Source organism: Neophocaena asiaeorientalis, unplaced genomic scaffold, assembly GCF_003031525.2.
Source record: "Neophocaena asiaeorientalis asiaeorientalis breed wild unplaced genomic scaffold, Neophocaena_asiaeorientalis_V1.1 scaffold43, whole genome shotgun sequence".
Taxonomy (NCBI): domain Eukaryota; kingdom Metazoa; phylum Chordata; class Mammalia; order Artiodactyla; family Phocoenidae; genus Neophocaena; species Neophocaena asiaeorientalis.
The window spans coordinates 12,971,333-12,997,289 of record NW_020173674.1 but is presented as its reverse complement, the minus strand read 5'-3'; the positions used below and the strand labels follow the sequence as shown (position 1 = coordinate 12,997,289).

General features: G+C 49.8%; 1 protein-coding gene across 4 annotated transcripts in view; it reads left to right on the top strand.

Annotated features, from left to right (window-relative positions):
- The window catches only part of CSTPP1 (centriolar satellite-associated tubulin polyglutamylase complex regulator 1), a 167,239-nt gene extending 142,219 nt beyond the window's left edge, over nucleotides 1-25,020 (top strand). For all 4 annotated transcript variants that reach the window (XM_024749001.1, XM_024749000.1, XM_024748999.1 and 1 more), the window contains 6 exons: nucleotides 2,330-2,414; nucleotides 18,562-18,647; nucleotides 20,616-20,811; nucleotides 21,485-21,594; nucleotides 23,955-24,018; nucleotides 24,278-25,020. In XM_024749001.1, coding sequence (XP_024604769.1) covers nucleotides 2,330-2,414; nucleotides 18,562-18,647; nucleotides 20,616-20,811; nucleotides 21,485-21,594; nucleotides 23,955-24,018; nucleotides 24,278-24,452 — 716 coding nt within the window. In that variant the 3' untranslated portion in view covers nucleotides 24,453-25,020. The remainder of the gene's footprint in view (nucleotides 1-2,329; nucleotides 2,415-18,561; nucleotides 18,648-20,615; nucleotides 20,812-21,484; nucleotides 21,595-23,954; nucleotides 24,019-24,277) is intronic.
- The last annotated feature ends 937 nt before the right edge of the window (nucleotides 25,021-25,957 follow it).

Sequence of the window (25,957 nt, the reverse complement as noted above, 5' to 3'; positions counted from 1 at the left end):
CTCTCCCTTGAAATTATCTGGCCTTGATATTATCCTACTTCTACTTTAATAGAACTGCTGTCTTCCACAATTAAACTGGCCAAAGTTGTTTATCTGCCTGCACTTCCCCTTCATCTCTTTATCTGACTATCTTCCTCACTTTACATTGGGGATAGTCAAGTTCCAGAAGTGGTGAACAGGATGTATTCTGTTTTTCTGATGTATTTAGTATTTCCAAGAGCTGTTGTTGCATTGGAGCAGTACAAAATTATTTTTGTAAATCATTCTTCTATGCTTAGGAAGCAAGTATTTGAAGCACATGAGTTAGAATATCATCAAGAACCTAAAAGAGAGCTGAGGGCCTGGAAACCAGGAGGCTGAGATCGATTTCCAGCACTGTCTTTCTTGATTGAATAAGGGGGTCATACAACTCTCTCGGCTTCTCATTTTCCTTTACCCTGTTTGTCTTCCTGAGGATATCTTGTAGATAATTTGGGGGATAAATATGAATAACTGTGAAATACTTTGACCCCCCCCCAAGAATGGTATCAGATCCATCCACCAAATCTTAGCCTAGAAAAGCATTAATGGGAACTCCCTGGTGGTCCAGTAGGTAAGACTCCAAGCTCCCAATGCAGGGGGCCTGGGTTCAATCCGTGGTCAGGGAACTAAGATCCCGCATGCATGCCACAACTAAGAAGCCCTCATGACGCAACTAAAGATCCCACGTGCTGCAACTAAAGATCCCACATGCCACAATGAAGATCCCGCGTGCTGCAGCTAAGACTGGGTGCAGCCAAAATAAATAGATTAATTAATTAATTTTAAGAAAGAAAGGAAAAAAAGCATTAATGATTCAAAGATAGAACTTTCCTTTATTTAGTTCCTGCCAGAACTCACTTCTCTCTATACAGGGTGTTTTGAAGTGAGAATAAAGTGGGAACATATTAGATTCAGTGGCTTTTCTCCCTTTCGTCTTTCCTGTCCCTCACCCCAAGTCTGCGAGCCCACAAGTGGCTATTAACTCCTTCCCTTGAAGAACAAAACCTCCTACTAGGCTGCACCCTAGGTCAGGCGAGTGAGGAGAGGGAAGTGCACACCCCATTGTGGCTAAGACGAAGGCCGCAAAAGCCATCTTGATCCTTTGACCTACATTGACTCTGAGTCTGTCGCTTTGGTGTCCCTGACTTTGGCAGTGTGGTTAGTCTAACTCTATGCCCCCACCTTGAATTGAGCCTTGATGAAAAAGTAGTAGGAACCCAGGCCTCTCCCTGGGGATTTGGGGTTTTTATCTTGGAAACGCATCAACCAAACTATCAGGGACAGGAGATCTGGATTCCTGTGGCTTGAGCTAACTTAGGTCCAAAGAAACCCAGTGCCTGTGATCATCATCTTCATTCCCCAAGTGTGGCCATGCCCTCTGGATTCCCTTCTCTCACTCATGCTCCCAGTTAGGAGGGCTTCTGGGTTGCCTGATCTTGCTTTACCATCAGCACGTCGTTCCATATTTGAAATGCTTTGGTATATGGAATACTTGTGGATTGCAGCTGCCTGACTGATCTAAAATCTCTTGGCTTTGGGACATGCAGTAACAAAACAACTTTTCAACATCAGTGTATTCCCTCTCCCTTGGCATTCTGTAAACCCCCCTGAGATTTACCTCTCTGGGTTTTCTACTGGGCCACAGAGCCTCATCCTGGCTCATCTCTCCCAAAGCACTGCTTCTGTATACTAGGAGTCACTTGGTTGCCTAGATTGTATATCTTGGACCTTGGTCTTGGCTTCCTAGAATAGGATGACCAGATTTGTGTGCAGCCATCCAAAAGGAGCCAGCCTGCACAGTACTGGATGACAGAGTAAGAAGGTCTGTGGGTTGCTATGCTGTATTCTTCTCCTCCATACATTGCAAGACTGCATTTGCCTTAATACTGCTTGCAGATATTCTGTGGATGGTCTTTGGGCATGTTGTGGTGAATGTTACCATGCCAGAGAATTTGAGCAAACTTAGCCAGCTCTGAAATGACTCATTCTTGTGGATTTTCATACATAAGAAGGCTAATGAAGATACCCCTCTAATTCCCCCTTCTTACCCGACCATCTTTCAAACCAGTGAAGCTCCTTTGGCCACAGTGTTGTAGCTGGGTGCCTCCCATCCAGGAAAAACTTTGTAGAAATATTGATCTTAAAATCTCACCCTTGGAGGGTTAGTGGCTAATGCAGCCTTAACACTGACTCACCTTTAAAAGAGCAGATCTACTGAGAGTAGGTCTGAAACCCATGAAATGATCAAAAAGACAGCAGTGACTTCACACGCAGAGACCTAATGTGTTCCTATCCATTTCCATTCCAGATTTGCTGACCATGAGGGAATATCACTGCTTGCTGCAATTACTGTGCCCGGATTTCCCGCTGGAGCTCACTCAGAAAGCAGCCAGGTATGTCTCCTGGGCTTTTGAAGTCAACTCAGCCCCCTCTTTGGCCCAGGCTTCTGAGAGAAACCTGAACTGTATACAAACAAACATACCATTAGGGGAGAATGAAACTGATAGGGAAAAAACTGGCATTTGGAGAGGGGTCTATTTGGGATTTGCCCAAAAACATAATACTTTCTGCATTTCCAAAAGGAAGCCAAATGATCTTTGGTGGTTTCTGCGGGGATTTTTATGGTCTGCAGATAGAGTTGGGAGGTGGTGAGATGAAGAGGCAAACACACACACACACACACACACACACACACAGGCACATACACAAAGAAATATCCCTAGAGGAAATTCTGAGAAAATATGGGGCAAGTTTGACAGCGACTTGTGATAAAGGGGGTTGAAGTTCGAGACTGGAAAACATGAAGGTGATAAAGCCCAATTGAGGGAGGGATAAATTGTATTACTTATGCTAAAAGAAGGTTTTCAAGATTAGTCCAGAACCAGGAAGACTTGGTAGAAATAGTTAGAACCCTCTAATTTCTGTGTTTGGTTTCACTGTCATTCACATTTTTTAACCAAATGAGGTAGTTGGGCTATGCCTCAGTTAACTTTTACTTATTTAACTGAAAACCTGAGCTAAGGCAGCAAATGGAAGTATAGCAAAAATCTTGTTTTCTGAAAAATGCCAGAGCAGAAGATTTTTAGGAAAATACTCTGTATTATATCATACCTGACAGGTACGTGTCATTAGACATTTGTCCAGATCCATAGAATGTACAACACCAAGAATGAATCGTAAATCTAAACTGTGGAGTTTGGGTGATGATGTCTCAATGTAGGTTCAACGATTGTAACAAAGGTACCATCGGTGGGGGATGTTGATCTGGGGGAGGCTGAGCACGTGTGGAGGCAGGAGGTATATGGGAAATCCCTGCACCTTCCCCTCAATTTCACTGTGAACCTAAAACTGCTCTAAAAAGGTAAAATCTAAATAATAATTTTTTAAATGCCCAGCTTCCCTAGATCAATTAGTCAAGTATATTTACAGAGTAGAGTTGACTCGTGAACAGGGAGGGGCTTAGGGGCACCGACCCTCTGTGCAGTGGAAAATCCAAGTATAACTTACAGTCAGCTCTCCATATACGCAGTACCTCCATATACGTGGCTCTGCATCCGTGGGTTCAGCACCTGCGGGTTCAGCCAACCGCAGATTGCGTATTTGCTATTGAAAAAAAAATCCACATATAAGTGGACCCGTGTAGTTGAAACCCAGGTTGTTCAAGCGTCAACTGTATATTCACATCCATCACCACAGTCAATTTTAGAGCATTTTAACTACCCCACCAAGAAATCCAGAACCTCTTAGCCATTACTCCCCAATCCCCCCATCCTCCCTAGCTCTAGACAACCACACTCTGTCTCTATATATTTGCCTATTCTAGACATTTAAAATAAATGGGATCGGGCTTCCCTGGTGGCGCAGTGGTTGAGGGTCTGCCTGCCGATGTAGGGGACGCAGGTTCGTGCCCCGGTCCGGGAATATCCCACATGTCGCGGAGCGGCTGGGCCCATGAGCCATGGCCGCTGAGCCTGCGCGTCCAGAGCCTGTGCTCCGTAACGGGAGAGGCCACAACAGTGAGAGGCCCCCGTACCGCAAAACAAACAAACATACAAAATAAAATAAATAAATGGGATCATATGATATATGGTGGTCCTTTGTGACTGGTTTCTTTCACTTAGCCTTATGTTTTCAAGGTCCATCCACATTGTAGCAGGTCTCAGTACTTCCTTTCATCAAATATTTCTTGAGTGCCAGTTTTGTGCCAGGATCTATTCTGCATATTAGGGGTACAGTGATGAATAAGGTATAGTTCCTGCCCCTCAAGGAGCTTGCCATTTGATTTAGAAGTGGATCCCTTGGGTACCGATCACGGCCTGCCACCACTTTGTGTCACGTCACCTTGGTTTCTGTCACTGCACAGCAGCCTCCGTCCTCCTGTCCCACTCCTGAAAGGTAACGGGCGAGTGTGAGGGTGAGCCTTCTGTATGATTTTCAACCCCACCAGCCCCGTTTTTGCATTTGCCCCACCCATCTCCCAGACCCTTCCAAACAATCTGATGTGTGTAAGCATGGCAAGATTAGACTAGAAGGAATAGCACCCTCTAAGATCCACAGATTCGTACAGTTATTGATACCAAGGGGCTTCTGGAGTGGCATTCCCCTAGCTGTGTCAGAAGCTTACCTCCTCCTGAAGAGGCCTACTGTTCAATAGAAACTTCAGACCTTTCCATTTGAGGAAGAGGAAGCAAGGTAACCAGTCCATGTCAATAGCAGGGAATGTGAGGGGATGATGGGGATGCCAGTACCAACAACAGAAGGGCCCCAGGGGAGCCTCAGGATACTGGCTACAGAATCAGAGATGAACTCGGGACTCAGGCTTTTGTGTCAACCCCGCCTCCCCAGGGCCCTGCTTTCCTCACTCCACTCCAGCTGGTGTGTGTGTGTGGAAAACTTGCATACATCCCAGAAAGTGCCCTCTGATTGTTTAAGCTATTCTCATCTTGTCCTGAAAGTCAGGATCCCAACTTCCTCACACACAAACCCACGCTTCTGACCAGAACTGCAAATGGGGGTGGTCAGGCCTCCAAGGCAGTTACTCTAGCTGGAAGAGGCACTGCCCTCTCCTGTCTCACTGCTGGTCTCACTGTATTCATGGCCCTGAGGTCTGGGGACAGGCCGCAGGAGGAGGCTCCAGTCTCTGATGCCGTGCGCGTAAAAGAATGTAATCCACAGGCAGCTGTACGCCAGAGCCTGTTCAGCGGCAGGGCAGCTCCACGTGCGCCTGACTTATGTGCGGCCAGCACCGTGGCCGGGCCCCGGAGCGGCAGGTGTGAGCTGGAAACAGGAGAGCAAAGAGCCAATAGACTCCATGACAGCGCCCAGCCAGAGATCCTCTCCACCGCACACACTCCTGCAGCAGTGGGAGTCGTTAGGTAACTTTATCCCTAAGTGGTCACCATAGCATCTCTGTCTCCATCCTCCAAGAACTGGGAGGCTTTCCTGACGGTTAAGAACATTCAACTAGAGCCAGAATTCTTGAGTTCAAACCCTGGTTCCACAATTTACCAGCTTGTGCCCTTGGGAAAGTTATTTAATTTCTTTGAGCCTCAGTTTCCTCATTTGTAAAGTGGGAATAATTGAAGAAGCATATAATGTGCTTAAAATAATGCCTGGCACAGAGCAATGTTAGAAGCAGTGGTATTAACCTTGACCTTTAAGAGCACAGGCATCATAGGGTTAGAAAGACCTGGGTGTACACACCACCTGTGCTCTATTAACTGGATGACCTTGAGGATCTCTCTTAACTTCTACAAGCCCTGTTCCCCTATCTGTAAAATGGGGCTAATAATAATATCTAACTCAGGGCGGTTGTAAGATTTCAACAAAAAATTATATGTAAATTGCTTAGCACATTATATAATCCAATAAATAATCATTTCTGCTGTTAAAATAATGTTAGTGTTATTGTTATTACCTGATTTTTTTAAATAAGTGAGAAGTCAGACATAAAGAGCAGATTTGTGGTTGCCAAGAGGGAGCGGGGGACGGAGAGGGATGGACTGGGAGATTGGGGTTAGTAGATGCAAACTATCACATTTATTTATTTGTTTGGTTGGTTTTATTTATTTTTTTGGCTGCATTGGGTCTTCATTGGCTTTGGGCTTTCTGTTGCTCTAGGTGCACAGGCTTCAGTAGTTGCAGCACACGGGCTCAGTAGTGTGGCATGTGGGCCCTAGAGTGCACAGCCTTCAGTAGTTGCAGCATGTGGGCTCAGTAGTTGTGGCACACGAGCTTGGTTGCTCTGTGGCATGTGGGATCTTCCCGGACCAGGGATCGAACCCATGTCCCCTGCATTGGCAGGCAGATTCTTAACCACTGACCCATCAGGGAAGTCCCAAACTATTACATTTAGAATAGATAAGTAACGAGGTCCTACTGTATAGTGCAGGGAACTATATCCAACCTCCTGGGATAAACCATAGTGGAAAAAAATATTAAAAAAGAATGTATATATGTGTATAACAGTCACTTTGCTGTACAGCAGAAATTAGCACAACACTGTAAATGAACTATACTTTAATTAAAAAATTAAATAAGTGAGAAGTTCCTGGGTTCCCTAAGGCAGTGGTTTCTGGCCTTTTTTCCCTTCACAAAGTTCAGAAAATAATATATAACAAAAAGTAGGGTAAAGACAGGACTGCCTGTGTCTCCTCCCTCCTGGGCCGGGGGGACCATCACACCTGTAACCCATTCAAGGCCCAAATGACACAGGGGTGGGAAGCTTCCCTCCAAGGGTGAAGATTTAAAGCAGTGGTTCTCCAACTTGAGTGTGAATCAGAATCACCTGCAGGACTTACTAAACGGCGATGGCCCAGCCCCACGCTCAGAGTTCAGCGGGTCTGAGGTGGGGCTCAAGAATCCATATTCCTTATGGGTTCTTAGGTGATGCTCATGGTCTGGGACCACACTTTGAGAACCACTTTAGAGCATTGCATGCCAATCTCTTTCTGGCATTTTAGAATTGATTGCATTAAAAGGAATTGCTTTTCCTTCTCACTCTTGTCATCTGAAACACTAACTCACTTCTCCCTCACTGAAAGCCAGATTTCCTAGTGAGTAAAATATGTTTAACAGGAAAAGCTCTTTTATCATGGTTATATGCTGAATACATTTAGTGCTTCAAAAGCACATAAACTCCTCTAAGGAATCTAGTTTTAGACCTAACAAGTCACCTCCATTTAAGAGAGTCATTTTTCAGCTGGTCCCTGTATCACAAAGGTTGAATGGCCTAATGGTGTAGGACTCAGGTGCTGGAGCCAGACAGCCCTGGGTTCAAATCTCACTTCCTTCTCTCATAGGCTTGTGACCTTGAGCAACTCCTCTGAGCCTCAATTTCTTCATCTTTAAAATGGAAATATAATAGCACCTGCCTCAGAGAGTGTTTTTAGGATTTAATGAGATAATGCATGTAAAATACCTGTCACAAAGCCTTTTTTTGTTTGTTTTGTTTTGTTTTGTTTTGTTTTTTTGGCCGCACTGCATGGCTTGTGGGATCTTAGTTCCCCGAACAGGGATTGAACCCATGCCCTTGGCAGTGAGAGCACAGAGTCCTAACCACTGGACCGCCAGGGAATTCCCTTACCTATTATTTATTTATTTATTTAGGCTGCATCAGGCCTTAGTTGCAGCACGCAGGATCTTTCGTTCTAGCATGCGAGCTCTTTGTTGCGGTACTCAGGCTTTTCTCTAGTTGTGGTGCGTGGGCTTGCTAGTTGTGGCCCATGGGCTCAGCTGCCCCACGGCATGTGGGATCTTCATTCCCCGACCAGGGATCAAACCAGCGTCCCCTGCATTGCAAGATGGATTCTTAACCACTGGACCACCAGGAAAATCCCTCCCTTACCTATTTTTAAAGAATATAATTATAATTAGTAAGTGGGGAGTGATACTTCATTCCTATATTCATTTTTCAAATGTTTACTGAGCATCTACTCTCTGCCAGACCTCACACCATGCCCTGAAGATACAGCTTTATGATCTCTTGATGTCTTTCTTTATGCCTCTCCTCTGCAATATCTTCCTGCACAGATCTCCTCCCCAGATCTGACCTGCCATCTGACAGTGTCACTGTTGCCCCAAAGGTCTTTCACCTAAACAGACTATCCTTTCCCTCCCCATTCTTTCATTTACCAAATATTTATTGAGTGCCTGTTATATTGCCAGTCGTGCTTGTGGAGGGGCTATGACAATGTTGCTCCAGCCCTGGAAGAACTTACAAACTGACAGAGCAGCAGATGTTAAATAAACGAAGAGCCAAGTGCTATAGGAACATATAAACAGGATACCCAGCCTAACCTGGGGAATCATGAAAAACTTGTCCATAAAACAGAGATGTTGAATCTGAGACCTGAAGGATTAATAAGAGATGAATTTGCCCTATCAACTACTAGGACTGATTATAAGGCCATCATAATGCCAACTAAAAATTTGGGACTTGCCATCTGCCTCTACAAGGATTAAGCCACTACAGCCGCTGACCTTCAACACACCCTGAGTGGGATTCAGAGTGGAGATCAGGAATGAAGCGCTCTGTGCTCTGGGGAAAAATGGCAGAACAGGCCTTCAGATAGTTAGATTTTTTTTTTTTTTTTTGGCCACACTGCACACGGGATCTTCCCCAACCAGGGATCAAACCCATGCCCCCTGCAGTGGAAGCGTGGAGTCTTAACCACTGGACTGCCAGGGAAGTCCCAGATAGTTAGATATTTTCAAGGGAAGATTTTACGAGCCCAATTCTTGCATCTCCTCATACCTGAAAAGGCCTTAAAATCATTAATGGAGACACCTGCTCCTCGTGACCAGCAGTAAACTCCCCAAGACTAGCGACAGCCCTCTGCAAAAATGTGTGCTGGATTGCATGTACGTCCCCTTCACCAAAATCACATATATACCGACCTTCGCCCCTACCTCTCCAGAGCAGTTTCTCAGAGCTATCTGATATGCTATCTCCCAGGCCGTAGTCCTCATTTTGCCCCAAAAAAAACTTAACTCAAAACTCTCACGTTGTGCATGTTTTTTTCAGTCGACAGTTTATCCACATAGGATAAAATAAAATTAGATCCCTACTTAAGGCCATATTCAGAAGTCAATTTCACACAGATTACAGACCTAAGTGTAAAATGCAAAACTATAATACTCTTAAAAGAGATTAGGAGAAAATATTTTTATGGCCACCAGGTAGTTAAAAAAATTCTTAAACAAGATAAAAATTCTTAAAGCCCAAGCCCAGTGGACAAGGTTGGTAAACTGACCACAAGCAGAATTGCATTCACTTATTCAGTCATTCAGCCAGTGTTCATGGAGAGTGCCTATTCTGTGCCAGGCACTCTTCCAGGTGCTGAGGACAGAGCAGTGAACAAAACCAAGCCCCTGCCCTCGTGGAGCTGACATTCTAGAGGAAGGGGAAGTATCTGCTAGGAAGCACGAATTCCCTGATGGCAAAGTGAACCCTAGCCACAGCGATGCAAGTGTTGAACCCTAACCCGCAGGACTACTGGAGAATTAAGATTAAAATTGTCTATTCAACAAAAGATGCTGTAAACAAAGTTGAAAGACAAGCCAGTGACTAGAAGATATTTATTACATACGTAACTAACAACAGATTCATCTGCAGAGTTTTTTAGTCTCAAGAATGGTTTATGGGGGACTTCCCTGGCGGTCCAGTGGCTAAGCCTCTGCACTCCCAATGCAGGGGGCCTGGGTTTGATCCCTGGTCAGAGAACTAGATCCCACATGCCACAACTAAAGATCCTGCACACCACAACTAAAAAGATCCCGCATGCTGCAACGAAGATCCTGCACGCGGCAATGAAGATCCTGCGTGCAGGGACTAAGACCTGGTGCAGCCAAATCAATTAATTAATTAAATAAATATTTTTTTTAAAAAAGAGTTAAAAGCTATTAAAAAAAAAGAATTGCTTATGAAGAACTCCTACAAATCAATAAGAAAAAGATGAAGAACCTCAGTAGAAAAACAGTCCAAAGATACAAACAGATAATATATAGAAGAGAAAACCCTAACAATTAATGAACCTTTGGGCATATCTTCATGGCCAAACTCACTGGTATCAAGGAAATGCCAATTAAATTGAGATACCACTTCACAGTCATCAAACTGGCAAAATTTTTAAAGTGAGATGATACAGGTATTGGTGAGAATGTGGGACAGTGGGAACTCTCCTAACTGCTAGTGGTAGTGTAAATTGGTATAATCACTTTGAAGCACTCTGGGCACATCTTAAGAAGTTCAAGACGTGTGCCTGGTTATAAGGAGACATACAGCATTATTTGTAATCACTACCAATGGAACCCTCTGCCCGTCCCTATGCAGTAGAAAGGACAAAGTGTGCTATCTCCATTCTGTGGAAATCTATAGAGCAGCTAAAGTGAATGCAGGGAGATATATATGCATCAGCACTGATAAATCTCAAAATGTCAAGTTACCAAATGATGCATAGAGTCTGAGAACAAGCAAAACAAAGTTGTATAATATTTTAACAATGTAGACATTTGTGTGAGTTAATATAGTATGGAAACATGGGAGGGATGCCAAGCCCAAGTTTAAATGAATGAATGCTAAGCCCTCAAGCCCCAGTGACGATCTCTGAGGAGGAAGGTAGAGGAAGGGGATGAGGGAGGGTGTCCAGGTGTCCAGGTGTTTTAATCTATATGTGTAATATTTTACAAAGCTTTTAAACATTGAAGCAAGGGTGGCAAAATGTGAAGTTTTGATGAAGTTAGCTAGTGGGGATACAAATGTTTGTTATGTTAGTCTGTGTAATTTTTCTGACGTTTTAAATATTTTATTTAAAGTGAAAAGGGGACTTCCCTGGTGGCGCAGTGGTTAAGAATCCTCCTGCCAATGCAGGGGACACAGGTTCGAGCCCTGGTCCGGGAAGATCCCACGTGCCGCAGAGCAACTAAGCCTGTGCACCACAACTACTGAGCCTGCACTCTAGAGCCCGCGAGCCACAACTACTGAGCCCACATGCCTAGAGCCCCTGCTCCACAACAAGAGAAGCCACCGCAATGAGAAGCCCACGCACCACAACGAAGAGTAGCCCCCACTCACCGCAACTAGAGAAAGCCCGGGCACAGCAACAAAGACCCAATGCAGCCAAAAAAGTAAAAAATAAAGTGAAAAGCGTGGGTAGGATTTAGGGAGGGAGCAGGGAGAGGGAAAGGCCGTCTAGGGAAAGTAAGCAGCCTGGAAAGAAGCCCCTCTTTCTCCAGTGAGGAACTAGGGGAACTGGGGAGTCAGTGGGCCTGGAGTTTGAGGAGTTTGGGGACTGGGAGAAGAGAGGGCCTCACAGGCCATGCACTGGATTTGGGTTCTTATCCTAAGATCATGGAACATTCCCCCACCCCCACCGTCTGTAAAGCTTCTTGGGAGAGACCAGGATAATGGAGCTGAAGTGGCCAAGCGGGGCCTTCACCGTGTCTGCAGGGAAGAAGCAGTATCCGGGCCTAAGCCTCCAGCCCTCCTGGGGGCCACGGCTCTACACCAAGGGTGGGAGGAGGGACAGTGCCACCGGCAGGAGGTGTTATTGCCACTTCCTACTGGAAGCAGCTGCAGTGGCCTGGGAACTGTGGTTAGCGTCAGAGGGGCCTGTGTTTGAATTACAGCTCTTTTGCTTCTGCCTTGAGACCCTGGTCAGGTTTCTGAACCTCCATGTTCTCGGTAAAGATATCCACCGATCTCACCTCATAGGATTAACGTGAGAAGAAAATGCAATGACAGATGTATGGCGCTGACCAAGTAAGGCCTTAACGAATACCGTGTTGCTGTAGTTGTTGCTGCTTCCCACACTCTCTGGATCCAGCTTCTCAGGCACCACAGGGCAGGTGGGATTGGGACCCCCTGGAGGTGCAGGCCAGAGCCCAGGGAGAGCCATGACCTGGACACCCCATGCGGCTTTGAGGGCCTGAACTTGGAGGCAGCTTGTGAGGCACAAGGGTGCCTCCGACACAGTCCAGAAGAGGGGCAACCCTGAGGAGGTGTCACAGGAAACCTTGACAACCCCTGGAGAAGGTGGCCAGAGTGTAGTTTCATCCTCACTCATGGCCCTGACTTTAAGACATAGTCCACAGAGGTGTCCCGGGATCCCAGACAGACTCGGAGACACGCTTCAGCTGCACCCATGAAAGACGCTGCTCATGTGACCTCGCAAAGGAAGTGCAGTCATGGAAGCGTTCTTCCTGGCCCTGGCTTTGGCCTGGCTTCCCCCAAAAGTGGACTTGAAACAGGATAGCTAGCTTCCGCCTGAGAGCCTCTGCCCTGCCGGGTGCTGGCAGCACCTACTTCCTCTGGGCTATATTTTTATTTGCTATTTTGAGCCCTTCCATCACCTGAAACCAGCTAGAACACTTATTGGTAGCCGCTAACACTTATTTTGAGTGATTACTCGTATATAATAATAGAATGGGCACAGTATATCACCATGTTGAGTCTTCACAAGAATCCCGTGAAAGAGGAACTATAATTATCCCCTCTTTACAGATGAGGAAACTGAAACTCCAGGAGAAAACATAACTCGCCCAAGAAAAGGTAACTTGGCCAGTCGGTTCTAGAGCTGGGATTTGATCCCAGGGCTGCTAACCCAGAACTGCACACACACACAAAAAAACAGGTACAGCTCATGCCACTAGACCAGAGATACTGACCCTTAAGGGGGAATAGGAAGCTGGTAAGTCAGTAAGTTTGGACGGAAAGCTGTTGCTTCCTTGGCACCCACTTAACTCCAGCCAGCCAGCCCATCCCAGCTGTTGGAAGTCAGCATGGGAGTGAGAGCACGGCCAGCCCCCTTGGGAGTAGCTCAGACCCTGCCAAGTGCTCTTTCTCCATTCCAGTCGCTGCCCTGGACTCCACCCTTCACATGGTTCTGCTCAGAGCCAACCTGAACTAGAGTGCCTTCACTTCTCCCCCAGAGTTCCTCTCTCTAGCCCTGAGGCCTGGCCGCCAGGGATTCCTCCACGATCCAGTGGATTTGCACAGACTCTCGTTGGCAGCAGCTTCCTGCTGGCTCCACTTCAAAGCAGGGGCGGCCTGTCTCCTGCAGGTGTCAGACGCAGCTGGCAGGCTAGCAGGAGGCCTCTGGCAGGAAGGGATTTTGAGCCAACTGCCGTCAACTGGAAAGCAGCACACGTGGATGACCTGTCTTCAAGAAACTCCTCTTGAGCCCTCGGGGGCTGGTGACAAGTTTGAGTTCAGGGTGGAGCAGCTGTCCGTGGGTTGTAGGGCCTACAGCCTGGGGTTGGCCCTGTCACCAAAGGCAAAGACAGACCTGTAGCCCCCTGCCTGCCTTTTCCCACAGTTCTGCCGAGACTCCAATGCCAGATGCCCGGAACTTTTATGGGTCAGAGCATCAGTCTGGAGATGCACAATGCAGCATATGGTGTTTCTAAGAGCACCTTTCTGTAAGTCTTTCAGACTTTTCTGCAGCGATGGTCCTCTGAACAGCAAACTTTCCCCCCAGCAGAACCCGCATTAACAGGAGAAGCTGTTAGTTCTGTCCACCCTTGGGATGACACTCTCTCAGGGCTAGAAGTAGCTCTTTCATACTTTCGGGAAGTATTCTGCTTGAATATCTCCAGCAACAAGCAGCTCACTCCTTCACAAAGCAGCCGTAATCCCAGCGATGAGCATCTTCAAGTCTTCTAGAGCCAAACTCTAGATCCCTGTGACATCTCCCTCAGAGGCAGCCCTTCAAGAGTCGGGCCTCGGCCTCACTTCCTCCTTCATCTTCTCTTCCAGGCTAAAGGATCTAAAGGCAGTCATTTGTCTGATATCCTGGTGTGCAGACTCCACCCCTCTGACCTCCCTATTCCGTGACTCTAGTTTATTCCCCTTAAATGGACTGTCCAGAGCTGGATGTAGGATCCAGATGTCGCCTTGCCAGGGGAAGAGAAGAGGGAATACCGCAGCCTCTCGTAGTCATTTGTTCATGCTTTCCTTCATTCAACAGATACTTGCCGAGTGCCTACTGTGTGCCCTGCACCACACTGGCGCTTGAGTCAGGCAGCAGACAGAGAGACAGAGGTGTAACTTGGTGGATCTTATAGTCCTGGGGCAAAGACAGACACGAACAGTGTGAGGGGGTCACAGAGAACTGTGGAAGCCAGAGCAGGGAGGCCTACCCTCGCCTTCCCAAAGGGGTGCTCTGTGGCTGCACCCCGAAGAGTGAGGAGGCATCAATCAGGTCGGTGAGGAGAAGGGCATGGGGGGCAGGAGGAAGGAAGAACTGAAGCATCTGTGTGGCTGGAACATCGTGAGGGACCCTGCCTGTGGCCTCCGATGAGTCTAGAAAGGAGAGCAGAGGCAGAGGGCAGGTCATGCAGGCTCATAAGCCAGGATAAGGATGGGAGACTTTGCTCTAAGGGCAATGGGAAGCCCACGAAGGGTTTCAAACAGAGTTGTAAGATGGTCAAATTCATATTTTGAAGATCCTTCTGACCACAGTATGGACACTCAATTAGAAGCAGGCAAGAGTGTTGCAGAAAACCGGGTAGGAGGTTGTTCTGTTGTCCAGGAAGCAGAGGTGGAGGTGGGCGTTGGATGGGGGCTGGGGAAGTGGAAAGAAGTAGACAGATGCAAGAGAAATGTCCAGAAGAGGATTGATAGGACTCGGTGATTGACTGATGTGGGGCAGGCAAGGAAGGGAGTTTCCAGGATGTCAGCAGGACTCCAGGTTTCTGGCTGAGCAGAGGAATGTTGCTGTTAATGGCAGCTGAGATCCAATCGGCTTCTCGGGCAGCCAGTCTCATTGCTTGCAATCAAGAAAACCCCTCAGTCCCAGGCACAGGTGCTGCTGGGATCCCAGCCACCTGTCCCTCAGAAAGAAAGCCCCTGCTGCCCGTGTGCCTCCCCCAACTAGCCTGCTGGTGCCTCCTGACCAAGCTGAGTTTCAGCCCACCGAGGAGCAGGGGCCAAAACCAGAGCACACGCAGGGTCGCCCTGCTCCCACGGAGACTGCTGCCACCCTCTCAAAAGAGGGAGCTACCGTTCCTAGTCAAGAATGGCTGCCGCTGCCGACAGAAAGCTGCAGCCGGGGCTGGGGCTGGAAGGGCGGGCCCTGCTTGCAGCTGCCAGTCCTGGCTGCGGCGGGGAGAGGAAGGTGCTTATGGCAATTGGCCGGAAGCCCCGGCGTGGCAGGGCCTGTCTCAGGAGCACGACGATCAGCAAGAATTACAACTTCTGCATTAAACAGCGGGGATGATTGTGCAAGTTTGTGAATATACTAAAAACACTGTACACTTTTGTGTGTGTGTGTGTGTGTGTGTGTGTGTGTGTGTGTGGTACGCGGGCCTCTCACTGCCGTGGCCTCTCCCGTTGAGGAGCACAGGCTCTGGACGCGCAGGCTCAGCGGCCATGGCTCACGGGCCCAGCCGCTCCACGGCATGTGGGATCTTCCCAGACCGGGGCACGAACCCGTGTCCCCAGCATCGGCAGGCAGACTCTCAACCGCTCCGCCACCAGGGAAGCCCCACTGTACACTTTTAAAGGGTGAATTTTATGGTATTCGAATTATATTGCAATACAGATCTTCCTCGAGTTTCAATGGGTTTATGTCCTGATAAACCTGTTGTAAGTTGAAAATATCAAAAGTCAAAAATGCGTTTTTACGCCTAACCTACCATTGATCATAGCTTAGCCCAGCCTACCTTAAATGTGCTCAGAACACTTACATCAGCCTACAGTTGAACAAAATCGTCTAACACAAAGCCTATTTTATAATAAAGTGTTGAATCTCTTATGTAATTGATTGAACACTGTACTGAAAGTGAGAAACAGAATGGTAGTCTGGTACAGAATGGCTGTCTGTGTCCACCCTGGTGACCTTGTAGCTGACCGGGAGCTGCCACCGCCCAGCGTCACGAGGGAGTATGTCCTGTGCATCGCTAGGCCAGGGAAAGATCAAGATTTAAAATTCAAAACATGGTTTCTACCAAATTCGTCTTGCTTTCACACCATTGTAAAGTCAAAAAACCTAAGTTGAACCATCGTAAGTCGGGGACCATCTGTATGAAATGAATGAATAAATAGGTAAAGAGAGAAATTGTAAATGGACGTAACTGCTATAACCAGGAGCACCAGGTCCCGGGTTGATGATAAACCAAGAGGAGCCATGCAACACCTTCAAAGGCTTTGGTTCCCTTCGTGGTTTCCTGCTTGGGGGTGTTCTCAGCCCGGCACTCTTCCCTAGCAATTAACTTCAGGCCATTCGGGTTCTCAGCTGTCCTGGGAGTGGGGCAGGAAGGAAACGTCACTGCCTTCTCTCCTCTGGGGCCTTTCCTTCCCTGTGAGCCTGGGAAGGAACGACTTGGAGGTGCTGGTGGCTCCTCCTCCCTGGGGCTCTGGGAGAGCTCACTTCCTCTGTAGTTTGGGTGTCTCTGTCACCCAGTCCCTACTACCTGCCTTCTCTCTACCTCTCTCGCCTCTCTCTCCCCATCCAGATATCAGAATCTGGGCTTTGTGCCCCCTCTCTTCCCTTTCGCCTGCCTGAGGTTATGAGAAACGGGGTAACTACTTGGCCAACGGCTCAACGCTTGGGCCCAGGAGCCTCTGCCGGAGAGACCAGGACGCCCTCCTGTGGCCGTTGGCAGCATTGCGTCCTCCCACTCTGGCCTTGAATTTTTTTCCAGCTGGAATTTTAATGTTGAATTCTGGTAGTTGAGGCAGCTTTTGTCTTCCCCAGGAGATACATGAGAAACAGTTAAGGCCCTAAGATATAGATGAGAAGAAAAAAGATAAGCTAGGCAGCTGATAAACTAAGAATTAAAGTGCAAGTGTTCATATTCTGTATCTTTATTTTAAAAGAGGCAGTGAGACCTAGTAGAAAGTAAGTACATGACGTGTAGAGCAAATTCACCAGCTGTGCGACCTCAGCAAGCTGACTGCTCTGAGACTTAATCTCTTCACCTGTAAAATGGGAATAATCAACAAGACCTACCTCATAGGATTGTTGTGGGATAGATTTTAATTAATATAAGTAAAATAACTTACACCGTGCCTGCCATGAAGTAAGTACTCAGTCAATATGGCCTGTTTCTGTCATTACCATTATTACAACTGAAGACTAGAGGTAGGAACCATTGCTTTCTTCGGGGAGACCTGAAACCAGGGCAGCTGCCTGGCACAATTCCAGGGGCACTGCTCACATTATATTCTCTCTAAAGCCCCTTCCCCAGAGGTGAGCAATGCCTGCTCTCTCTGGAGCTGATCCAGTTGCCAGTCTGGGGATTCTCGGACCCAGGGAGGTGGAGAGAGAATTAGAAAAATGCACGAGAGAGCAAAATAAAAGGTTTTTTTTTTTTTTTGCGGTACGCGGGCCTCTCACTGTTGCGGCCTCTCCCGTTGCAGAGCACAGGGGCCGGACGCGCAGGCCCAGCGGCCATGGCTCACGGGCCCAGCCGCTCCGCGGCACGCAGGATCCTCCCAGACGGGGAACGAAACCGGGTCCCCTGCATTGGCAGGCGGACTCTCAACCGTTGCGCCACCAGGGAAGCCCCAGGTTTTTTGTTTTTAAAGGAAAGATAGGGCCCAGTCAAAAACAGATGGGGAGGTGGGGGCGGGTACTTCCCTGGTGGTCCAGTGGTTAGGACTCTGTGCTTCCACTGCTGGGGGTGCGGGTTCGATCCCTGGTCGGGGAGCTAAGATCCCATATGCCACACAGCACAGCCAAAACAACAAAGAAAAGAAACAGATGGGGGGCCCAGCTTCCCATCAGTAGGTGAGTTTGGCACCCTGCCTGGCACATGGATGGAGTCCAGCGAGTGCTAACTTCCTTCTCTTCCTGTCCTGTCCAGTGAGGCCCTGAGCAGAGTATGAACGTGGCCTTGGTCTGAGCCCTTTAGTGGTCACATGGTTTTCTTCCTGCGAGGTGAGTGCGCAGGCGGAGGGGTAGAGAGAGCAGACAGCAGGAGGTGGCCAGCTTGTGAGAGCGAATGGCGTGCGTGGAGGACCCGCAGCGCCGCACGATGGGGTGTGTTCTTGGACCCTCTCAAGTGCAGACCCCAAGCGGTACCCTCTGCTCTTTGTGCCAGCTGTGTCCCAGCACGGAGGTGCCTGTAGCCTTTCTGGAGGCCCTTGGTAGCTTATTAAATCTCAGTGCCACTTGCCAAGACCCCTTTAAACCTCTTGGCTGTTCTTTTTGCCTTTTCTGATCAGCTGTATTTATTCTGAACTAAATGGTCCTCACTGCAGGATGGAAGTGTTTACTGCTTAAGGGTATGAAAAGGGGTCTTGGCTGCGTTGCAGCTGCACCCCCTCTCCTTGTCAGCACCCACCCATGTCCCATCCTCCAGCTGGTGCCACAGACACTGAAGCGGGCGCCTGCCTCCCGCTTCAGTTCAGTTTGGTGACAGAGTCCAAACGATGGAGAAGTGGCGTGACCGGGAGGACCTTGTCTGGGGGAGCCCTCTCCCCAGTGTCTTGCTGTCCCAAGGGAGACTGGATCCCCAGGGACAGCTCGCTCGAATGCTCCCCCAGACACACACGTACACGCATCCTCTCATGTTTTCTCTCTCTTCCCCCCTCAGGATTGTGCTCATGGACGACGCCATGGACTGCTTGATGTCTTTTTCAGATTTCCTTTTTGCCTTCCAGATCCAGTTTTACTACTCAGGTGAGAGTCTCCCAGGACCCCTGTGGCTCCTGTCAGGACCACGTGCCCTCTCCTACCCTGTTGCCCTTTCCATCGGTGTGCCCGGCGCGTGCACTTCTCCCCTCCTCCCTCCGTGGTGTGCTTCACAGCCGGTCACCCACCAGCAGGATGTCTAGTTCTTGCTGGTGGTCACAAGATTCAGTCTGCAGAGCCGACTCCCTCAGCCTCCTCAAGACATAGGAAACGGCAGTGCTTCCAGCCAGCAGCGCAGCACATCAGTTTAAGTGATAATGACAGTAACAATGATACACACTATTGGGACAACACCCGATAAATTCACTATCGAAAACCTACTGTGTGCCAGTGCCAGGCATAGCACTAAGCACCTTAACCCTTACAGCAGCCCTGAGAGGTAGGTCCTTTAAGAGAGAAGCTGCCAGAGGTCAAGCTGCCAGAGACACCGCGCTTATGGGGCTGGAGCCCAGACCTGCAGAGGGCCCACTCCACAGCCGGTGCGCTCAGCCTCTCTGCTGTGTCACTGAGATCGGGGGTCTCTCCCTGGGCCCTGACTCAGATGTGTGAGCACACATTTTCCACCCACACAGCTTTCAATAAGCGCACGCCAGTCCTCTCTCACACTCCCACCCTGCTCCCCAGTGCTCACCAGCTGTGCCCTTAAATACCTTCTGGGCTCAGGTGGAATAAAAATAGATGAATGAACGCCAGTGCCCAGGAGCTCACACACAGCAACATCAAATGGAATGTTGGATTTAGAAACTGCTGGCTATGTCCATAAACAAACTTGTTTAAAACAGGCTATTCCAGTAAACAGAAGGCTGTCCTTGGAGCCTGGACGGGGCCTTCCTGCCCCCGGGTGGCCCCAGCCAGCCCTGGCCTCCCTCAGGCGCCACATTCTGTTTTCCTGATGGCGGCCCAAGGGCCTGGTCAGGCAGGGGCTGGAGCCTGGGGTCTCGCCACCTGCTCTTAGCAGCTCCAGGTGTCTATTTCCCATTTCTCTGAAGTTTCTTGGGCCCTAGAGAAGGAACAGCCACGTGTGAAGATCCTCTTCCCTTGGCTGTCTGTCGGGGCTCTCCTCACAGCAGTCCCAGGATGGGGCAGCAGCGGGGAGATGGGCCATAAGTCTCTGCTTACCTACGAGGGCTCAGCTACTAACATTTGAAAACGAATTCAAATGTTTAATAAATGAGCAGCTTGCAAGCTTTCTCTCCCACACTGGTATTCCAGCCTGCTTTCTTGAGTCAGAGAGGCATATGGCTCACAAGATGGGCTTACCAGCAGGACTGTGCACACGTTCACCGTTCAAAATTTGTTTTTTTTTTGCGGTACGCGGGCCTCTCACTGTTGCGGCCTCTCCCGTTGTGGAGCACAGGCTCCGGACGCGCAGGCTCAGCGGCCACGGCTCACGGGCCCAGCCGCTCCGCGGCATGTGGGATCTTCCCGGACCGGGGCACGAACCCGTGTCCCCTGCATCGGCAGGCGGACTCTCAACCACTGCGCCACCAGGGAAGCCCCTTTCAAAAATTTTCAGAAATATTTATAGCATTTTCTATGTGCCGGGCACAGTGCTAGGTGCTGGGACAGGAAGGCTGACAAGGCATGATCCAGGCCTTTATGCAAGATCTTCCATTCCAGCAAGGAGACAGAGTGAACAAGTAGTTACACAGAAAACCCCTCACTGGATAAGCACTACAGAGGAGTACAGGGTGCATGAAAGGATGTAACAGGGGGTCTCACCTGGTCTAGGAACAACTGCCAGAGGAGGGGACATTTGAGCTGAAACACATATTAGTGTCATCTCTCATGAGTGTAGTGGTCACATGAGGCCAAGGGCCCCTGCTCCCAGGACACTGTGCACTGAGGACTGAGGCTGCTGTGGAGCTGAGCTAACACACAGAGAAAGGAGGGCACTGTGAGGGGACCAAGTGTGTCGTCCCCGCCTGACCTGTGCCCCTCTACTCCTGTACCCAGAATTCCTGGAGAGCGTGGCTGCCATCTATCAGGACCTGCTGTCAGGCAAGAACCCCAATACGGTGATTGTGCCGACGTCATCCAGTGGGCAGCACCGCCAGCGGCCTACCTCGGGCGAGGCCAGCATGCTGGAGGGCGTGGAGGCGCCACTGTTCTACCAGTGCCTGGAGAACTTGTGTGACCGGCACAAGTACAGGTGAGCAATGGGCACGCAGACCCCACCTCAGCCCCAGGATTGCAGGCTCCTGGCCCAGAACAGATCTCCAGCAGGCTGTTCTGACTGGCCCAGGGCTTTTAGGCCCTTGATGGCCATAGTATAAATTAGAACAGTGCCATTTGCCCCCAGTCCAGGCTGTTGACCAAAAGTCTTCCCAGGTGGCTCACAGGAAGGATTGCTTTCACCTGGGCAAGAGCAGCTGTAGATGACCAACTTGGGCCCCTTCTCCTTGCCAGGAGATAGATTGGTCTTGACTTTTTAGAGAGAAGGAAAAAAAATATTCACTGTGCGAGGAATTCACCCTACAGAAAGGGAGGGTTAAGCTGTCCTGTGTAGCACAAAGTCCCCTTGGGGACAGAGCAGCCAGTTTTGGTCTCCTCCAAGAGGAGGCCTTGCCCAGCGCCATTTCCCCGTTCCCCCACTCCCACCCCTGCCAGTGAAGCACCAGTTAGTGAACATGCCAGCCTTTCTGTTCACAGTCAAGGCCTTGCTTCTGGAGATCTGCTATACTCCCCAGGGTCTTAGGGCTCCCAGGGTAGGCAGATCCCTCGGTCTTGGCTTTGGGCATCCCCCTAAGCCTGAAGGTTTGGATGAAAAGATGGCACTCAGACTCACTAGTCTTTGAATTTGGCATCTGTATTCTCCCTTCTAGCTGCCCACCCCCAGCACTCGTCAAAGAGGTCCTAAGCAACGTTCAGAGACTGACCTTCTATGGATTCCTCGTGGCCCTCTCAAAGCATCATGGGATCAACCAAGCCCTAGGTAAGCCAGAGCTAGCTGTGGCCAGCCTCTCCTGCCCCTACAGTGTAAAGCCACATAGGAGCTGGCCCGTGTTGGTGGACAGAATCCCAAGGGGGAGGCAGCTTCACCATGTCTGCCTTGACTTCTCAGGGCCAGACTCTGAGGCCTAGGGAGCCAGAACATGCACAACACAAGATGTGCCCTCTGAGGCCTCTCACCCTCCAGTGGCAAGGGAGAGCCTTCCCCGCCCGAGGTCCTGCCCCAACATGAAGCAGCCTCTCCATGGCAGAGGCGTGCCCAGCCCCTCCCATGGAATCCTCATTTCTGCCTTGGGGAGTGGCCTGCAGGTTGGGCAGACACAGGCCTATTTGTATCAGAGGCACCTGAATCCCATTTGTAAACAGGGCAAAGGTGTGTCTGGGGAGACCTTTTTCCCATCTGGAAAAAAAATCTTATTAGTCTGAAAGGGAGTGGAAAAAAAGGGGGGCGGGGGGCGGAGAGAGGCCCGCACTGGCCCAGTTTTTCCTGTCCATTGTTTTATTCTCACTGGTTGGCCTTCCCACCCACCCTCCTCTTCCCCCCTCCCACACCTGCTGCCCTCCCAGGGGAGGGGCCACCAGGCTGTCATCGCCACAGAGCTTGAGAGGGGTTCTTATTATTAGTCTCTCTCCTCAAGAGATATCCAGGTGTGCTTGAGATCCCAGGTTCCTAAGTCTCAAAAGAAGACTTTTGCCAGTTGCGGGAATGGGGTCAAGAGAAGGAAATTGAACATTCGTTAAATGCCAGCCACAGCAGCCCAAGTGCTGGGCTAGATGCTTTAGATCTTACAGGACAGAGAGCCTGCTGGGGGTGGCCTGGGTGCACGGGAGCACAAACCTCAGCAGGACTGACTGAGGGTCCACTCAGGCACAGTGCACGGGTATGGGGCCCCCTCAGCTGAATGAGGTTGGTAGCCAAGGTCACCAACTGGAGGAGGAATACAAATGTGGCAAATAGGAGTCAGCAATAAGGGGGCAGGGAGTGGGGAATTGGCTTAGGTTTTCTTTTACACTCCTAGGTAACTGACCCTCCCTTCCTGTCCACAAGTCAGCCACTAGGAAGAAAAAGGAAAAGCTAAGTAGCATCTGGGTCACAGCGTAGACTAACGTCATGCCTTCACTTTTTCTGGGTCCTTTAAGAAGGACAGTCATTCATTTAAGTTCCTTTACAGAGCACTAACGTCAGGCAAGTGGGAGATGGAAAGAAGTGTATGGTCTCTACCCTCACCTGCATCTCCAGTGTATGAAATAGAGACCTGAGGTCCCCCAGGTGCAGCCAGTTGCGGAGGGGTTGTCCTGTTCCCTTAGTCCTCCTCAAGTCACGCCCCCCCCCACTCACAGACACAAAACAACAAGAGGGTTCCATCGGACCATAGTTTAAACACCACTTAGAACAAAAGGGGCCAGGAGGCGTCATCTGAAAAAGTCAGGAATTGAACTAGAGCCAGACGGATAATTTTCAGTTTGAGGCTTTCTAGAGACTAGCACTGTTAGAAGCCACATCTCGCTTCTGACCACCAGTGAAGCTCTTTTCTCTGACAATTTGCTGTTAAGAAAATCTATCTGCAAAAAAAAAAAAAAAAAAGAAAATCTATCTGCAGACTTCAGCTTTACCTTTCCTCCCACTGTTAACTGCTCCAAAGAGCATCCTAGACCCTCTCCTCTCACCTTTCCCCAGTATCCAAAAATTACTTCCCTTGGTTTATAGCTGAGGAAACCAGCTCAAAGAGATTTGTGGCAGAGAAGGGACAAGCTCCCCTCCCGGCGGCTTCTGGCCACGCAGAGGAGAGTTTGATCTGATCCTGACCCCGCCTTCTCTTCTCACCCTGGGACCCTCCCTGGAGAGGCTGAGGCAGCGTTTTTGACCATTCTGTCTCCAAAGTGGGGTCACTCTGATTTAGAGGCACAAAACTAGATAACTTATGGTCTTTGGGGCCTGGGCTGTATCCTGTGTCTCTGGCTCCTTTTCAGCTCAGTAACTGGGGCCTCAGGAAAGGACCAAACCCTCAGTACCTGCTCACAACCCACCATCTAGTCTTGGAAGGAGATCGTCCTGTTTGTGCAATGACCTTGAGGTTTGGGGATGTCTCGTAGCTATGACTGGGGAGGGCAGGCAGTGGGCTTCACTAAATTTTTCCAGCAGTACCTAGGACTTACTGCCCCCCTAGCAGACCTCTTAAACTTCTGTTCCCCAAAGCTTTTAGATCAGCTCTCCCAGGGTTGGCAGAATAGGCAGACATGAAGGTGAGGGGCACATAGGCATCTGCTGGGCACGGGGCTGTGTGACTGCAGCCCGGGTGAAGGATCCTCAGATTAAGTTCTGTGCCCCCAATTATTTCCTAGGAGCTTTGCCTGACAAAGGGGACCTGATGCACGACCCAGCTCTGGATGAGGAACTAGAACGGCTGTAAGTGTCAGGTGGGAAGATGCTGCCCCCTTGTGGGGACAAAACCTCAGTCAGACACGGTAATGCCCCGTCATGGGTCACACAGCACTTGTCCATCGGTTGGGGAGGGGTTTGGGGGCCAGCAGAGGCCTGAGGGATCCTCTCTGAGTCCTTCGGGAATACAGCCCATGGTTTCATCCACATGCAAGAGTGAGTGCGGAGGTCCTGGTCTCCGGACGGGAGGCACCTCGCTGCCCTCTGGGCTTCTTCCCTTCTTCAGGCTGGCGCAGATCCCAGGCCTGGTCAACTCGGTCACTGCCGGTCCAGAGGCCAGCTGCCTGCCTGCCCGGACCCCTCCCCGGGTTGGCTCCCCCTGGAGACCCCTGCATCACGCCCGCAAAGTGGATGCAGAGAGCGACGGCTCCACCGAAGAAACAGATGAGTCCGAGACTTGAGGAGTCTGAAGGGTCCTGTCTACAACGCCCAGTACCCAGCTCCCCGCCCCCCGCTCCCCTCCAGCCCTTGGGACTCCCGGCCACCTCCTCTCCCACCCCCGTGTCATGCTGCCCTCTGCTGGTGAAAAGGCCAAATAACGGCCCCAGCCCAGAGACCCGCCAGAGGGGTTCTCATGATCAGCCAAGCTAAGCAGTGACCCTAGCAAGTTAACAGCCTATTCTCCTGGCTCTGTCAGCCTTTCATCGGGCCCCCAAGCTGACAGCAGATTGAGCTGAGGCCACCAGTAAGGTGACTTGGCTTTAGCCTTTTGCTGACGGTCCCCATCTCCTCACAGCAACTCCAGGAAGAGGGAGACCGAGCACAACCATGCAGGACCTTGCATGGTAAAGGGTGACACCAGTGATGCAAGTATTAGGAGGATATAGCCACGGTGGCCTTCTGCTGGAGGAATAGCCACTAGCCATAAGATGGAGAAGGGTGGGTGAAAAGACAAATTTCACTTTCAAACACTGCTTCGTCTCCTCTGTGTCTAACAGTTAAATATGTGAAATGAATAAAGTCCCTTGTGTCTGGTAAGTGGTGAGTCCAAAGCCACTAGACTGAGGGGGTGAAGGGAAGGGGCAAGTTTGAGTTTTTGGTGCCAAGTTCCAGCTTTTTTCTGGCAGGACTGGGAAGTGGGGGCCAGAGGACCACGCAAGCCTGGAGAACTGCCTCAGATAATGGCAAAGAGGGGCTTACCTCCTGCACGTCCTCAGCCTTTCATGGGAAAGGTGCCTCACAGCTGGAATGGACCTTCAGGGAACAAGCTCAGATGGTTCAAGGCCAGGTTCCCGTAACTTTAGAGACTCTAGCCGCGAAGGGTAAGCGTTGCAGAGCCTCTCAACCAGAGTTTCATTAAGCATTTTCCAAGTACCTGCTCGGGGTTAGGCCAGTGGGGATGCAGCTATGAACAAGATAGGCCGAGGAGTACCAGCTTCCAGCCAAGGCTGGAAGGTAAGGCAGGTGGTCTTCAACTTCCCTGAATTGGGCAGGGGTCCTTGAATTGGGCAGTTAACACCCACCTAGGGACCCAGAGCAGGCTGCTTCCTCTGAAGCCACTGGGCACACACATTTTCCTGGGCTCCTCCCTGCCCAGACCAGCACCCCTGGATAGTTAAGTTACAGGGACTGGCTCCCAAAGCTCTGCAGCCCCGGGCCAGGACTGGAAGTTCCAAGCCATGTGGTGAGGACTCAGGACCAGTGATCTCCAGCCTCCAGCTGATTGAGAGCAGTTCAAATATCCTGACATGCATCAGTCACCTGGGGAGCTTGCTTACAACGCAAATGACCAAGCTCCAGCACAGAAATCTCCATTATGAACACTCCAGGTTCCAAAGCTCCAAGATCCCCAGTTTGGAAATCACTGGCTTAGAGCCCCCATGGCTCCCTCCACCCATCTCCCAGAGCCCCTATAGGGGAAAACGGGTGCCAAGCCACACACACACACACCCTTTTTTTTTTTTTT